Genomic DNA, 15985 nt, shown 5'->3' with positions numbered 1-15985 from the left:
CTAGTATCTGTGTCAAAGCAGATATTGATTAAGCATATGTCTAGCATCCAACCCACCTCATACCTCAGCTGACTTGAGTTGAAACATACTTATGCTTGTGGTCTCAGGGTGAACGAGCTGGAGGAGCAGTTAAAAGACCAGGAGACGCGAGCAGAACAAAATATGGTGGAGGAGCTGAGGCGACACCGCGAGACTTACAACAAGATGGAGAGAGATACGAACACGCAGATAGAGCTGCTGACCAACCGGTGAGACTGCACACACGTATGCAGCATGGATTTGTTTCACGTGTTTGTCTTTATGATTTGCATACACTGTCACCATGTGTTTGAATTCCTCACAGATGATGAGATGCAATTCAGGGTATTTCAAATTTGACTATCCATTTCGGGTGATCCTGTCAGACGGCTTTCACTACGCCCCGCCCATGCCACTCCTAATCAGCACAGCTGTTATTGTTTATATTGGTCTATGTTGATTGATGAGTGAAGATTCACATATGATATCATTTATGACTTCAGGCACCTGACATCCGTCAGTACTCTGAGTACTCGTCCCTACAGCAATTAAACACGACTCCACAGCTCTTTGAGTAAACAGGAGGTGTGTGTTAGCTCAGCACGAGGCTAGAAAGCATTTGCATGAATAAACTGACATGTGACACATGCTTATTCAGAGGAAGCACATGTCAATTCGTGCCAATTTTACTGGCATTATGTTGCGTAATGTGACATTTCACAAGGAGATTTATTGCTTTGATGATGATTACATATGTGGTTTTGTGTTTTTCAGGCTAAGGCAAGTGGAGGACGAGAACAGTGAGATGAACCTCAACTTGTGCCGGCTCAGGTCACAGACTGAGAAGCTGGATGAGGTCAGTTTTGTTATTGTGTTGTTTGTTTGTTTGTTTGTTGGTTTTTTGGGGGGGACTGTTTCACGGGTACACTGTTCATTTGCATTTGGACTTGTTGACGTAAAGAAGAATTTGCCTATATTGAAAACACGACTGTGACCTACTTTTGGCTCAATCAAAAGCACATTTAAATCTGCGACTGTTTTTTGTTTTTTTATGTGGGTGTGTATGTGGTTGTTTGTGCATCATCAGGAGAAACAAAGGATGACGGACAAGCTGGAGGACACAAGTCTGCGTCTAAAGGATGAGATGGACGTCTACAAGAAGATGATGGATAAACTGAGGCAGAACAGACAACAGCATCAGAAGGAGAAGGAGGCCATGCAGGAGGTGGGGAGGCATGACACACACACACACACACACACACACACACACACACACACACACACACACACACACATGCACTCCAACATGGCATTCATTGTACTCCTCACACTGTCTCCTCCACCCCACATTGTGTCGGTCCCTGCTGTTCTACTGGCTCACATACTTCTCACACATCTCCACCTCCAAAATACTGCACTGTCTTACATAACGTCCATCTGTCCTTCTCCTGGTGTGTGTGTGTGTGTGTATAGCTCATAGAGGACCTGCGTCGGGAGCTTGAGTATCTGCAGCTCTACAAGCTGGAGTCTGAGAGGCCTGGACGCAGCCGCAGCTCCTCGTCCGGCCTGGCAGACTTCAACAGTCGAACCAGAGAGGTGGAGCTGGAGTACGAGGTCAAAAGACTCAAACAGGTACAGACGGCTGCTTAGTGCGTCCAAGTTTGAATACTATAAACACTAAACTTGACATGTCTTGACTTCTTGGACAGTGTTGAACCTACACCTCTGACTGATTATAAACTTCAACAGTAAAAGTTGTTTTGTGTGGCTCTGCTGTTGAGCTGCATTTGATTGCAGATAATAAAATGTGTGTTTTTTATAATGTTCACTGGGGTTGGTGCAAGCTTAGATGTACTGAAGGGAGAGGAAATGCCAGGTCATAGATTTATCGCCCTGTCCTTTATCCTGGTTTTCTCTCTTTCCCGTTCTTGACCCACTGAACATCGTGCTGGTGGAGTTTGCAGTGAATTAATGCAAGTTCCAGCACAATTACCACTGTCCAATCTAGTCAGACAACACAAAGCATTTCCAGGAGGTCATCATAGGTCATTCCCTTTACATTTTTATATTTAATATTTCTGACTTTTTTACACATTTGTAGTTCACAGATGCCACTTGACCTAAAGTTTCCGCTGCTGGCTGATTGTTCTTGTACTTTAAAATCGATACGTACATTTCCTTCCATGTATCTATCAGCTGCCATAGATGGTGATTAAACTGTTATGTTACTGTTTGAAGTCGCTGCAAAATGTGCAGACCCGGCACAAAGTAAACTGGAGAGATAAGGGACCAGATAAGAGGGTTCCTTCTGACAAGAGCAGGAAAAGAAGGCAAGGCAAGCAACATCAGGAGTGACAGTGTGAGTTTAAAGCCAGGCTGTGTTCGCAGACGTTTTGTGTTCTTCAGCTTTTTGATGCAGTTTCAGATTTTGAACAAATTGAGAGCTCGGTGCCCTCTGATATCCATCCACACGGACAAACTCACTGTCTTCTGCTTGCCTGTGCACCTTTGTGTGTGTGTGTGTGTGCGTGTCTGTCAATGTGGTGTATGTGTGTGTGTGTCCAGCGATGTGTGTCCCAGGACTTTCTTCCCCCTGAATTGCAACACCTGCCGTTGGCCGGGGCTTGGCTCCGTCCTGGTCTGATGGTAAAATTGCTTCTGTGACCTTTGCCCTCCCGATTAACCACTAATCTCAATGGAGTAGGGTGAACTTGCCCATATAGAAGCTGAATTGGGGTCAGTGCTGCAGGTCTGTGGGTAATGTTAAAGGATAGGATAGGGTACAGGCTGACTGACCTCTTCTCAGCACTCAAAGGCAACTTCATCATGGAGCTCTCATAACACACCAGACACTGCAGCGGAGCAGTTTGTGCCGTAACACACATAACCCTGTCCTGTAGGTGTTGCCAAAATAGATGTGTGTTGCTGCTGGATGAGGCACCAAGTGCAGTGATCTGATGTATGGGCTGAGTGAGGCTTCAGTAGTTTCAAGGTTCCACATTCTCTGTCTGGTGATGAGCAGCGACCTCAGTGCATTAACCCTTCTGATGAACATGTCTGTAGCAAATATAAACCTGTCTCTCTCTCACTCCGTCTCCCCTTTCTAGGAGAACCAAAAGCTGAAGGAGCAGAACGATGACCTGAACGGTCAGATCCTCAGCCTCAGCCTGTACGAAGCCAAGAACCTGCTATCCACACAGACCAAGGCTCAGTCTCTGGCTGCTGAAATAGAAAACGCCACCAGAGACCAGGTAGGTCTCATCCAAGGACTTGCTTAGATGTGAATACAAACATGCTTTACTGTTTGTTCTTTAATGATGGGGAAGCATCTGTGTATTAGTGAGCTAGTTAGTTCATAGGCGCCTCACATTACGAGGGTGCAGGTCTCACCCTCTTGCTTCAGGTTTCATCTCAGCATGACACTGTTGTTGATATATTATAGTAGATATGAATCTGTTTAGCATAACATCAACTACATCAATCAGAATCCAGAGTATTAGTGAGGTCAAATTGAATCTCACTGAAATGAAGATGTGTGTGTGTGTGTGTGACATACTGCCTGCCTGTCCTCAGATAATGGAAGCCCTGACAGAGCAGGAGGAAATCAACATACGTCTGCGGCAGTACATGGACAAAATCATCCTGTCCATCCTGGACCACAACCCGTCCATCCTGGAGATCAAGAAATAGCAACCGCTCAGCTGGAATGAGAAGCGTTCCAGTTTGTCTGCATGATGACGATCATTCCCGTGGTCCGATCTGAACCTGTGACTGCCTGTCAGGAATCTGTGCAGGGAAAAGGAAAAGGAACCGGCTGCTCTTGAAAAATGGAACTTCTAAGACTTCTAAGCACCCCCTGCTGTTTGGGGGTGCATCATCTCTTGCAGGCTGATATGGATGTGCGAGGGGAACTGTGTGTTCACTGACTGATGGTCGTCCATTTGGATCCTGTGCTGTTTATACTCTTTGTCTATGCTGTGAACTGCACTCACTGGATGTGTAATACACTGGACATGCAGATTTTGCTTTAAAAACTGGAATAATGTAACAAACCTGTTGTGGGCTCTGCTGTAACCCCATGTGATAGTGTTGTTTTTTTTCTATCTGCAGACAGACACATTTTTAGGGAAATGCAGACAGACAGGGAAACGGACTGTAAGCCTGAGTCACGGGGTGAGACGGGCTCCATCATTGCTGATTCTTCCTCTTATGCCATTCCAGATGTCTGAAGATAACATAGGCTGATGCAAATGTATGTTAATGTATGTCGATGAAGTATCTGGACAGGCACGTATATTGAGAAAAGAGGCAAAAGTGTAAAAGAGTAAGAAACGAAGAGTGTCTTCACTGGAGAGGTGGGGAGCCGTGTAGGCAAGGGATGAGAGCTTTTTGGGAAGTGGGCGAGGGACAACTGAAGGTGAAGTTTTATTTGCTTTTGTAGAACATGTCTTCCACAGCCTTGCAGTTGCAGTATCAATCAGTTCAGCGATTAATTATTGTTAGTCTGTTTAAAAAAAAAAAGACTTTAGATGAATACAAGAATGTCACTTTATGGAGCAGAAGCTGCAAACAAGGTGCGTCTGTCTGTCTGTACGTGGCTGCTATGTGCAGGCGCAGCATGAGCTTGGAAAGGCACACCGTCGTTAGCAATAGACCCAATGATGTTGCACAGATATAACATGAATGTACAGAATGTGTGGTGGACTCGAGTCGGAGCGGTCAGAGCGTTCTGGCACTGAGGTGTCTCGGTGGCCATCGTGACCGTCGCTCGCTGAATCTCTGACTCTGACCGGGTGAGATCCACTCAAATACTTGATTTATACTGAATCTCATTAACTATATACGTAATAAGGTACGAGGAGGACGTGAGCATGCACAGGAGAGTCGTTTTTTGATACAGAATACTGGATTAGCAATCTCATTGAACCTACAGGTCATTGATTGTAATTTGTACCCCAGTATCTCACCAAAACTCTCATGTAAATATCATGATTGTATAACTCCATGTTTCACTTTCCATGAGAACAAAAACACCTTTTGACTTTCAATCTTTGTAATGGGTTAAGCTACATTGTAAATATAAACATGTATACAGTGTTCCTTACTGTAAAGGAGAGGAGCTTCTGGGATATTGGGAGGAAAATTACAATCTGCTGTATTATGTAATTATTCTAAACTTGAGTTTTGCTTCCTTGCACAAAAACTGTCTTGTTTCCTTTTGCATGGTTCAGCTTTTCTTTAGTCGGTGCCTCTGAGGACATTTTTCAAGATGACGTTGCTCCAGGTTGACAGGTTTGTTTTTTAAGGTACATTCTTGTCCATGTCTGAAGTTCTTTCTGGACTTGTAAATGTTGTAATTAGATAGTGATAGTAATTTGTAATCATGTGCCACTCACCTCTTTTTCAAAATTGTTAAAAAATATTTTGTACTGTTTTATCAAGAAAGAGCTTGCGATAGCTTAGGTTGCCTATTAGGAGAGAAAACATAGCACAGTGCTTTGTACGGTACACAGATTAGCATTTTCAGAAAATTTGTCACCGATTTTTATGTAAATTTGGGTTTATGTCGTTTTTCTTTGGCTTTTGTCCGTCACAGTGTGTCCGTTGCTTTTCATGTTGCTTTAAACCGGAGTTTTATATTGTGATAAACTGTCTTCCTAACTAAATGGTGGATATTATGAGCAATATTAACTTATTTACCAGTATCCAATTGTTTGTGTCTCGTTTGACTTCACAAAATGTTTCATAAATTTATTTCTTGTAGTTCTAAAATAATGTTCCAGGTCGACGTCTCTGAGCAGATTAACGTGGCAATAAAATGGGTTTCACAGTGACGCTGTCTCATTTTCATTTTCTTAATGGGTTATAATTTCTGAAATATGAAATCACTATTTTGTGCCTATGGTGTACGCTGCTGATGTGTCTTACATTCATTTGTCATGTACATACTGTGTGCTGTAAATAAAAACATTTGAACTATTCATTGCTGTTTGTTTGTTTCTGTTTCATGGCAGAATTCAATCTGACAGAATACAAGCAATGAATGTAAATATGAAATTGGAGATTGTGTCTGAGTTATGTCAAATGTTTTTTGAATGGGAGTGTATGTTTAAACCAGACACACGTGTAAGAATCACAGTGATTATTGTAAATTTAACAGCATCTTTAAACTGCTTATCTTTCATGAATCCTTTTTTTTTAAATAACAGGCTGGTGCTCAACAAATCCAATCAACTGCACTGCACTTCAATATTTACATTTCTTAGATTTATCTATTTCTCAAAATAAGTTGTGGCCCAACCAATCAAGACTATTATTCTAGATAAAAAATAAACTTCCTAATTTTTATTTTTTTTGTAGAAAATGAGTATGATCTGACAAAATATAAATAAAAAATAATAATAATGCTGAATAACTGTAAAAATATTCTTAATTCTAGAAGATGGTTGATTCTAGAAGGAAATTATTAAAACCTTGTTTCATTGTTATTTATAATAATTTGTACATTTTCTTCTCTTTTTTCAGAACTGCTACACATGTATCTTATTTGTGTTGTGGCGCCCTCTATCGTCCTGCCTGAGCCACACAGCTGGTCAGCGGCTGGTGTGTGCGTGTGTTTTCGTGTGTGTTGTCGTGTGTGTTTTCGTGTGCGTGTGCTGGTGTAGGCTACGTGCTTCAGACTGCAGGTAAGCTACCAGGAGGGCGACTAACGACTCATTTAATAATCAATACACACTTCTAAAGCCTTATTTAACACCTCTCTGCAGCTGTGTGTGAGCTAACTGTTTATTTTCACCCGAGTGGTAAACACGCCGACGGCAACAAGTGTTAATCACCACCTGGTCAAGACGAGTAAGCGCAGCTGCACACAACTACAGAGAGTTTCACTGTTTTACCGAGTAAATCATCAAACAACAGATATTAAATGAGAAACTGATCAATTGGAATGCACCTTCAAGTTAAATCAAGGCGCCACTGACATGTTTGTACATAAGATAAGATCAAAGAAGGGTAAATGTATTTAAGGTGACCAGATAAAGGTGATTTGATTTCAGTGCTGAAAGATGAATCCGTCTGTTGACAAAGAAAGTAACTGACAGTTTAAATAAGTGGTGATTTAGTTTTGGTGAACACTTTTGTGGACTAAACCATTTTTGGATAACGTTGTGAAAACCTTCCTTCCTTGCAGCCCTGTTATGAGTCACTGCGTCACAGTCTGACACCAACACATCAGAGCTGTTAACAAGCTATGAACCTGACTTTTGAAATGTGACAAAAATCAATCTAATGTGTGATTATCTACTCTGGATTTTATATTTTTGAGTTTGTATGCCAACGACATCATACTAGAGCCAGATTGATTTGATATTTATATAACTGACAGATGTTTGCTTATCAGAGTCAGCAGATATGTGATAATGATACGATATATACCAGTTTATAGTTTTTGGTAATAAAGAATGTTCCTGCTATTTGAGATCAGATGAATAAAGTGATCTGATGTAACCGATAACTTTTTAGAATATGCAGTTTTGTTTCACTTCAGTCTTCCCACTGTTTTGTGTTTACAGGACCACAATGCCTCAGAGTGACACCATCAACGTGAGCAGAAGACGAGCAACATGTCGCGGTACCAGGAGCTCCAACGGTACCAAAGTCACCGGCCCGACCCCCGGCACAGGTTTGGTTAATGGAGCAGTCCACCGCAAACCCTGTCCAGCTGCCGCCAGTGGAGCCGGTGACAGCAGACCAGCTGGCACACCGGCCGCCACCAAGCCGCTGAGCAGTGACGAGGCCAGAAAACCAGCAGGGCCAAAGAAGCTCCGGGGACACGGAGGCAGTAGCTCGGCTCTGACTGACAGCCCAGTAAACGGCTCCACCAGTCCGCCTGACGCTGGTTTGCCTCGTGGTTCTGACCTCCTGGTGCCAGACGCCAACCAACTGGCAGCAGCGACGACACGGAAGAAAAGGAGCAATTTGAGACGGAAGAAGCGGTGAGTCACCTGCCTGACATGTAGGTCCAGCTTCTGGGTCCTGAACACTTTTATATGAGTGTTACAATATGAAGGTGTGACCGGATGGTTGCCACTGACTTCCTCACCAGCTCCCACAGGGGGCGGAGCAGCTAATACCATAATTACCCAGCATGCCACAGGCACACCACCATCATTTAAAGCATTTCTCATATAATTTTAAGTAATAAATTGCAGCTTGTTCAAATTTGGCAGTCGCTTGTGGCCAAAATACAATTTAGATATGAATTGTCATTAATTTAAAACTTTATCTTTTTGCAATTCAAATGACTGCAGTGTCGTTGAGTCCCTCTGCTTCCTGAGTGAAATGTTTATGCAGGAAGCAAATATGATCAGGAAATAAGCAGATTTAAACACTGGATCTGATCACGGATCCTTAAATTAGCTCGGGACCGTTCAATCTGTTATAGCGACGGCGCATTGGCCAAACCGTTGGAGCCCAAACCGGCCCCGGTGCCGCCTCAAGAGAGGGGAAGCTGGGAAAAAGACATCCAAAAGGCCTCACTGGACAACTGGAGGAAGATGTGTTTTGGGAACGCACCCTATGGTAAGAAATGACATTTACGCACCTGATTGCAGTTTGGACACTATTTTTAGAATGCGGGTCAGGCTGAGTACAAACTCTCCTTCCTGCGCCTCCTGCAGGTCCAGAGGATCTGCTGAGTTTTGCCCTGAGGGATTTGGCTCTGAAGCAAAGGCCCGACCCGCCAGCGGCCGGTTACAGACCGGCCACTCGGCACCCGCGGCCGCTCAATTTGAACCGCTCCAGGCCGCCCACCGCGCCCGAGCAGTTTGCAGACGCTGACGAGTAAAAGGAGGAAGCTGTGAAATCACCAGTGACGTAGGGGAATAGTCACCTTGCTTTTTAATCCAGTTTTCTCTTTATTGCGACAATGTTCTGGTCACGGTTCCTAAATTTGCACCTTTGCAGTTATACAAAGGTCGTTTCTTTAGAGGAGTGTTAGCGTTTCATGTTTTGCCTCAACTGAGGAGTCCGTGCACAGGTCAAAGGTGTTTGGGTGCAGTCTTGCTGTTATTGTAGCTTATATTTCACACTTTTAATTCAGATTTTATATTTGTTGTGTGCTAAATACAGTGATTTGTTATCCTTTTGTGATTTTGAAGAATGATTTTAGTTGAACACCAGCTTTAGTATTTCATCAAATTGATTTCAAGCTTTTATCTGATAGATTTTTGTTTTTAATGCCTGAAATTAGATGGATTTCATCCTTTCCAGTTTGCTTTTCGGAAACATTAGATCAATTATATTGTTTGCAGATTCCAGATATTCACAATAAGGCAAGAAGTTAAGTTTTATTTGATAATCAAAGGAGCGGATTAAGGTTTTTCTGTATAACAAACTGTTCTCACCTGCAGCAGCTTTTTCATTTTCACACCTACAGTTCAATAAAGCAAATTTCCTTTGAATTTGCTGGTCAATTCTTTGTATAATTAATTGTCACCATCAACCTTTGTGACCTTAAATCCTCATTTGCATGGAGGTGATGAGCTCAGTCCAGCTGCGTCTCTGTGCTGTGGGATGTGACATAGAGAGGCATAGCTGCATATCTAAGGTGTGTGTAACTGCTTCACACTAACAGGGTCATTCTCAGGTCATATTGTGAGACTTCTCATCTTAGATTTGTGGTAAACGCAGTCTAGCAGGGCCCGAGCGTCACATCCTGTGTTACAGCTGCGTCAGTGCATCTGGACATACTGAGGCGTTATGATCTATATAGTATAAACTCTTCATGTCAGGAAGGCACAGCATGCACATTTACACCCACAAGTCAAACAATAATGAAACCACAACAAAATCCAGATGCAACACATATGCTGCACATCAAAAGCTATGTGCACTTTCTTTCTGTCTACATGTGACAAAGGTCAGATATTTAAAAGGCAAATTACAAGCCACGTTTTTATAAGCTTGTGAGCTATATGACGTCTTGCTTCTCTGTGCATGAGCAATGTTTTAGAAATGGCAGTGCGTGTTCCATTTTCTGTATTTGATATTGCACAAATGATGCTTCCTGTGGTTCATGTTGTTTTGCTGAATTCAAACCTGTGTGAGTGCTGCACAATACCGGTGTCAGTTCCAGGTGATGAAGGGGAAATTTAGACGTTCGGAAGCCAAAGGTTCAGATTTAAGGTGTTTTGTAGTTTGGTTGTCGTTCCAATTGATGGAAACTGAAGCTGAAGCAGCTAAATATTGGAAACATAGGACAGAAACCTATTTTATAAATGAATAGATGCGTCTGATGCAGCTTAAACCAGCTGTACTAAGCTTGCTGGCTTTAACTCGCCATCACTGAAGGGGGAATGTTCAGATGTGATTCCCACTTTTAACCAGTAGATGGAAGAGTTGGCATAACATTTCCCTCTGCCTGAGTTATGTCCTCACACCTTTGGGAGTTCACTGGGTTCTTTCCCAAGGACTTAGGAGACACATGCACTTACTTGCAGACAGCTCAACCCCATTTCTCATTTGTAATTCCACTGGAGATGAAGTCGCAGGTAACTGATTAATGTTACCCAACGGTGCTAAATCATTCACGTCTGTGTCAATAATAGATTGAGGTCATAATTCACAGCCGGTGGCACTGATGAGACGAGTTGGTGAACATTAGGTTCAAATCTGGGGTGGGTTTTTTCCCCAAGACAAATTATTTACCGTCGATATCAAAAAAAGAGGGAGGAGCTTTGATGTCCCGCTGCTTCCTGGCAGTGCTTGAGCTCAGAATGGAGCCGTCCCCAAGTCATCTGTGAGGGTGAACTGTGATTCCTGTTCAGACTGAGCAGGAGAAGAGAAACGTGACTCGAAGCGTGCCGTGTCAACCTTTTTGTGTTTGTGTATCCAGGAAACTGACCCATGCTGCACGTCAGTGTTCATTTGCAGCGGCGGTGATCATCTTCTGCACAGCTGGCTCGTCCCGCTCACATGTGGCGTTAGTTTGATTTGTTTTAGACTCTCTCATAAATATTTGCGAGCATGAATCTTACAAATCCAGAGAGGAGGAAACCGAGTGTCGCTCTCTCACATCTTAAATGACAAACTCATACAAACTCTTATGCATTCAAACAAAAGAGGGCCTCCTTCGTCAAAATCCATCTGCTCTTCATCGTCACAGGAGCAGCTGACGATGTTCACTTTGCTCCTGCTGCACATTCCTCAACCTCGATTAAATCATCAACAACAAAGAACAATATTCAGTATTTACATTAGTTGATTTTGTAGTTTGGGCATTGTGTGTGTGTGTGTGTGTGTGTGTGTCATACCGTATGTGTTGTAATCATGATTAATAGATGCTTTGACCACATCCCATGTTGTGTGTGGACATATGAACACGACACGCTGGAGGTCTGTGGGTCATCAGGGGTCAAACTGCTACTCGTTTGTTTTTTAATTGAAATCTCAGTGGCGTTTGTGAGAAAATATGGGGAAGCGATCGTTAATGGTCTGGTGTGTTTTCTCAGAGTAATTGAGACCAGGCCGTCTAATCCCACATTTCTCAGCTGTGAATCATTCCCACTTTGCTTCATGTGTGTTCCGGTCATTTAACATTCAGCGTCCTTATCGATCTGCCAACGCAGCGGTTAGTTTGAGGAGGCAGCATGCAGGAATGTGACTACAGCTTATTCTCTTCAACCAAATCACCTTATTCTACCATAATGGAACATAATCCATGGCGCTGAACACATCAACCTTGTTAAATACCCAACACACACTGTTGGTAGAAACAGTAAAATCTTAATGGTACCAAACAGGAACATTTAAGCCGTTTTAGCTGCTGTGAGAAAGTCTACAGTCGATTGAAGTTCAGTCAAGTCTGGCGAGCACAAAAAGAGATCTGATATGTATGAATAAGGAATTTCAAGTTAGGTAATTTATGCATTAAAGACCTTTTAAAAAAAAAAAAAAAAAAGAGCTGCAAATTCAATGCAAAAAGTCGAGACATGGTGAAAATGTTTTTATGTATCCCAAATGAGTTCAGTTAGTGTGGAATCAAGGAAAATCCTGTTCAAAGAAGTCCTTGTTTCCTCTCATGTCCTCCCATACGAACAGCTGTATGAATATGATCCAGTCCCCTTTCATCCTCCTCTGACTGGCCTTGGCCCCCCCACAGAGGATGATCTGTTGGACACGCGGGTCAGAACTCCTCTTCTGTGACTCACGTCCAGTCATGGCTTTGTCTCCCCCCCCCCCCCCCCCCCCCCCCCTTTCGTTTCAGCGTCCGGTTGTTTCCATTTCCTTAGGATTTGCTTGATTGATCTGGTAATCATACATTGCTTGAGTAGAGGAAGAACCCTGTGGGAAGCTGACCGTGGCCAGAGCTAACCGGTACAAAAACATAAATAAATTGGCAGTTTGTTGAGTCAGGATTCTGCTAAATTAAATTACAGAGCCATTTTCTGGAGTCCAGTGGTGAAAATTGGTAAAAGATGGTAAAAATCCTCGGAAAATTTGCCTCAGTTGGGCTAGATGAACACATTTGGCAGTATAAAACTTAATGACTCTCTGGCGTTGCAAGTCTAAACATTAAAAAAAAAAGTACTTTAGAAGCATTAATGACTTCTTGGACACACACACAGGTTCCTCTCAGGATGTGTAAAGCCCATTGTGTCCTCCTGTCACTGTGACTAGACCCAGCAGGAGGAGGAGGAGGAGGAGGACAGCCGGGGCGGACAGAGAAGTTCCACGCCACCATTTCCTAACTCTCCAGCGGAACACGGAGGTCTGGCCCTGCTGTAGTGATCCCAGCAGAACCTCTGACTCGGCTCATACTTCACATCTGAGCCTGAACCCTGACTCAGAGTTTTGTTTCGGTGTTTGTAACTAAACACCAGTGAGTGTGGTGATTGAGATTTGCCACAACAGGGGTTTGGGGGGTTCTGAAATAAACGGTTGCCACATCTGGTGAACAGAGGAAGAGGAACAGATTTTGCTGAGTCAGTGTGATTGGAATTAGAAGGCGTTTGCCTCAAATCTTCACCATATGGTGTATGTGGAACGCTGCCCTGCCTGCGTCTGGCACGTTTACCTCCCGAGTGTCACTAAGTGTTATTCTAGGACATTCTTGTTTCAACACCATGACTTTTATTAGGGCACAGCACAGGAAATGTTTGAACAGAGATTCCTCCTGAATTGAATTATAGCAAAATATTACAACTTGGCCAGAGGAGGATCTAGTTTGTGTTAGAAAACCTTCACAACTGTCTCCAATAGCAAGAAGAGAAGATGGGAGGGATTGGGCCGCTAACGTTTGACATCATCCTCACACATTTTCCAACAAATGACAGAACGCGCAACGATTCCTAATTACAAGCTCATCTCATGCTTTTCACTCTATATTATATCTGGGTAATCATGTGAACTTAGCAACAAAGCAGCTTCACAGGCGGCCCGAGGCTGCGGGGCTGCGCCGCTTCCTCTGCATCAGCTACAGCTACTGTGACATTTGGAATTGATTGAATCGATTGGTCATATTCTTGTTGAATGTACAGTAGTTTGGAATTGATGTACTGGAAGAAGAAAAAAGTGGAATCTGTACTCCTGATGGGCACGGATGACCTCACCGTGACCTCTGAGGATGAGCAGATCAATACTAGAAATACTGAAGCACAGGAGGAAAAAGTCCTATATGATATAGAATTAATCATAATAAAGATAAATATATATATATGTATTTTATAAGAAGAGAGAGAGAGAGAGAGAGAGGGGGAGGGAGAGAGAGAGAGAGGGGGAGGGAGGGAGGGAGAGAGAGAGAGAGAGAGGGGGAGGGAGGGAGGGAGGGAGAGAGAGAGAGAGAGGGGGAGGGAGGGAGGGAGGGGGAGAGAGAGAGAGAGAGAGAGAGAGAGAGAGAGAGGGGGGGAGGGAGGGAGGGAGGGAGGGAGAGAGAGAGAGGGGGAGGGAGGGAGGGAGGGAGAGAGAGAGAGAGAGAGAGATGAAATACTTGTACTGGTATCAAAGTCAAAACAGGAAGTATCAGTGGACTTGATGGCAGTGAGTGGAGCCTCAGTGTTTCTCTGTTTTAGTGCTCAACCATGTCGGGTCAGGAGATGAGTTGTTATGTTGAACCTATGACTGAACACGTTGGACTCCATCCTGTCATGCCTGCGGTTGTGTTCCAGGCCCAGGAGGAGGCAGTGTTAGTCAGCGTTGCACTTCCTGACCCTGTGGCCTGTTGGGATGCAGGGCTCGTAGCCGCTCTGGCTGCCAAGCGCCAGCCTGTGACCGCCCGCGTGTCTGCCTGCTCTTCCTACCTGTCTGCCTCCTACTTACCTGCCCTACTCGCCCCCTGCCCGCGTCTGTCTACCCGCCTTAATGACCGACTGGCCTGTCTGTCTTCTTGTCGGGCCGCTCGCCTGGCTGTCTCCCTGTTTGCCATCCTGTTGGATTTGTGGTCTTTCTCTCCCGCCTGTCAGTGTTGATGCAGTCGCTGCCAGGCTGTCACTCTTCCCTCCCCTCTGGTCGGCCCTTTTGTCTGCCCGGGTTCCCTGTCTTGCTGTCTGGCTCCCCAAGACGTGGGATGTCTGGATGGGCGCTGGATAACAAGCACCCCACAGACCCACCGCTCACACACAAGAAGGGAGAGAGGAGAGAGGCAGAGTAAGAGGAAAGGAGAGGAGGAGGAGGAGGAGGAGGAGGAAGAGGAGGATGTGAGAGAGGGAAGGAGAAATAAATGGTGGGAAACAAAGACGAGTGAGTGCAGAGAGAGAGAGAATGATGGGAGGTAGGGAAAGAATGAGCACACGGAGATGGATAGACGTGCAGCGAAGAGGAACAGAAGAACGCGAGGAAGAGAATGTAGAGCAGATGGACAGGTGGGAAAGCAGAGAGAAGGAGTGGAGGAAGAGGAAGGTTGATGAGGAGACAGAGGGAGGAGGCACACTGCTTATTAAGAGGCTTACACTCCACTGCTGCTGCTTTATTGAATTAACACACAGACGTACTGTTAGTCTGAGCACAGGAAGCGTGACTCTACAGGGACTGTACACCCTGAAGCACGCACACACACACACACCCACACACACAGGCACGCTCACACACCTCTGCCTCCCTCACACATTCTCACACACACGTACAGAGGCAGCCGCCTCGTGTCAGACTCTGCACATCGTCGCTGTGATGAGACTCGCATCTGAATCACAGACGGTCGACTGTAAAGCCACGCAGTTTCTTTACAGTTCATTTGTATAATCAGGAGCTTTGACTGCATGTAATCACCCAGATCCAGCAGCGAACACACACACACACACACACACACACACACACACACACACACAATGTGACCCCTGTAACAGTAAGATTTGTTCCTGACGGGTGAAGGAGGAAAGCTGGAGAGTGAAGTTATGAGTTCTGTGCCGATCGTGACTCATGCTTGATCTTTTGAGGCAGAGTTACTGATATTTGACGGTGGGATCAATCCAGTCAGATTTCTGTAAATCAGGGCTTCATCTTGGCAAGAAACCATTGTAGTTGGTTGTGGAAAGACTTGTGATGAATGGTGCAGGATAGTTTATGTTTAGATAATTGTTTTTTAAGGATGACATGAGATATGGAGAGTGAGTTTTGAACAGTGGAATTCTCATTCACTGGAAAGTCTCTGGAAATGGAAACATTCCAATTCACTTAAGAGACGTAAAGGTTCAATGTGGAGGAAACTGTCAAACTTTTACTGCTGATTGTTTTGCATCTTTACCAACAAACACACTGATACTCAAGAAACTTGAGGAAGAGTAAAATGGGCATTTGGAAATTGACCAGAAACAGAAATTTAACAAATATATGTGATTGTTCCACAGCTCAACCAAATGTCCACAGCTGATCCTGACTGCCTTATACAGCAGCAGGCTGATGCCCCAGATACAGCTTATTGATTCTGTAATGCACTTACATATCATCCTATATAATGCATGCTGGGCGTGTGTGT

General features: G+C 44.1%; 2 protein-coding genes across 3 annotated transcripts in view; both read left to right on the top strand.

Moving 5' to 3' along the window:
- The window catches only part of rab11fip4b (RAB11 family interacting protein 4 (class II) b), a 37350-nt gene extending 31351 nt beyond the window's left edge, over positions 1–5999 (top strand). For both annotated transcript variants that reach the window (XM_076170277.1, XM_076170278.1), the window contains 6 exons: positions 108–248; positions 793–874; positions 1106–1243; positions 1492–1650; positions 3126–3269; positions 3592–5999. In XM_076170277.1, the coding sequence (XP_076026392.1) occupies positions 108–248; positions 793–874; positions 1106–1243; positions 1492–1650; positions 3126–3269; positions 3592–3708 (781 nt within the window). In that variant the 3' untranslated portion in view covers positions 3709–5999. The remainder of the gene's footprint in view (positions 1–107; positions 249–792; positions 875–1105; positions 1244–1491; positions 1651–3125; positions 3270–3591) is intronic.
- Positions 6000–6637: 638 nt separating this feature from the next.
- LOC143016175 (uncharacterized) lies at positions 6638–9418 on the top strand. Its single transcript, XM_076170367.1, has 4 exons — positions 6638–6704; positions 7590–8012; positions 8462–8598; positions 8697–9418. Exons 2-4 carry the CDS (start codon positions 7597–7599, stop codon positions 8861–8863), a joined length of 720 nt encoding a protein of 239 aa, XP_076026482.1. The 5' UTR covers positions 6638–6704; positions 7590–7596; the 3' UTR covers positions 8864–9418.
- Positions 9419–15985: the final 6567 nt, after the last annotated feature.

This window comes from Genypterus blacodes, unplaced genomic scaffold, assembly GCF_046128005.1.
Source record: "Genypterus blacodes isolate CSIRO-AG114 ecotype Tasmania unplaced genomic scaffold, CSIRO-AGI_Gbla_v1 ptg000216l_1, whole genome shotgun sequence".
Lineage (NCBI taxonomy): Eukaryota > Metazoa > Chordata > Actinopteri > Ophidiiformes > Ophidiidae > Genypterus > Genypterus blacodes.
This window is presented reverse-complemented; position numbering and strand designations above follow the sequence as displayed.

Bases quoted from the DNA above. Each gene is read 5' to 3' on its own strand.
- LOC143016175 (XM_076170367.1), top strand. From the start codon at position 7,597: ATGCCTCAGAGTGACACCATCAACGTGAGCAGAAGACGAGCAACATGT. The intron at 8,013-8,461 runs GTGAGTCACCTG...AATCTGTTATAG, and splicing joins AATTTGAGACGGAAGAAGCG to CGACGGCGCATTGGCCAAAC. The intron at 8,599-8,696 runs GTAAGAAATGAC...CGCCTCCTGCAG, and splicing joins TTTTGGGAACGCACCCTATG to GTCCAGAGGATCTGCTGAGT.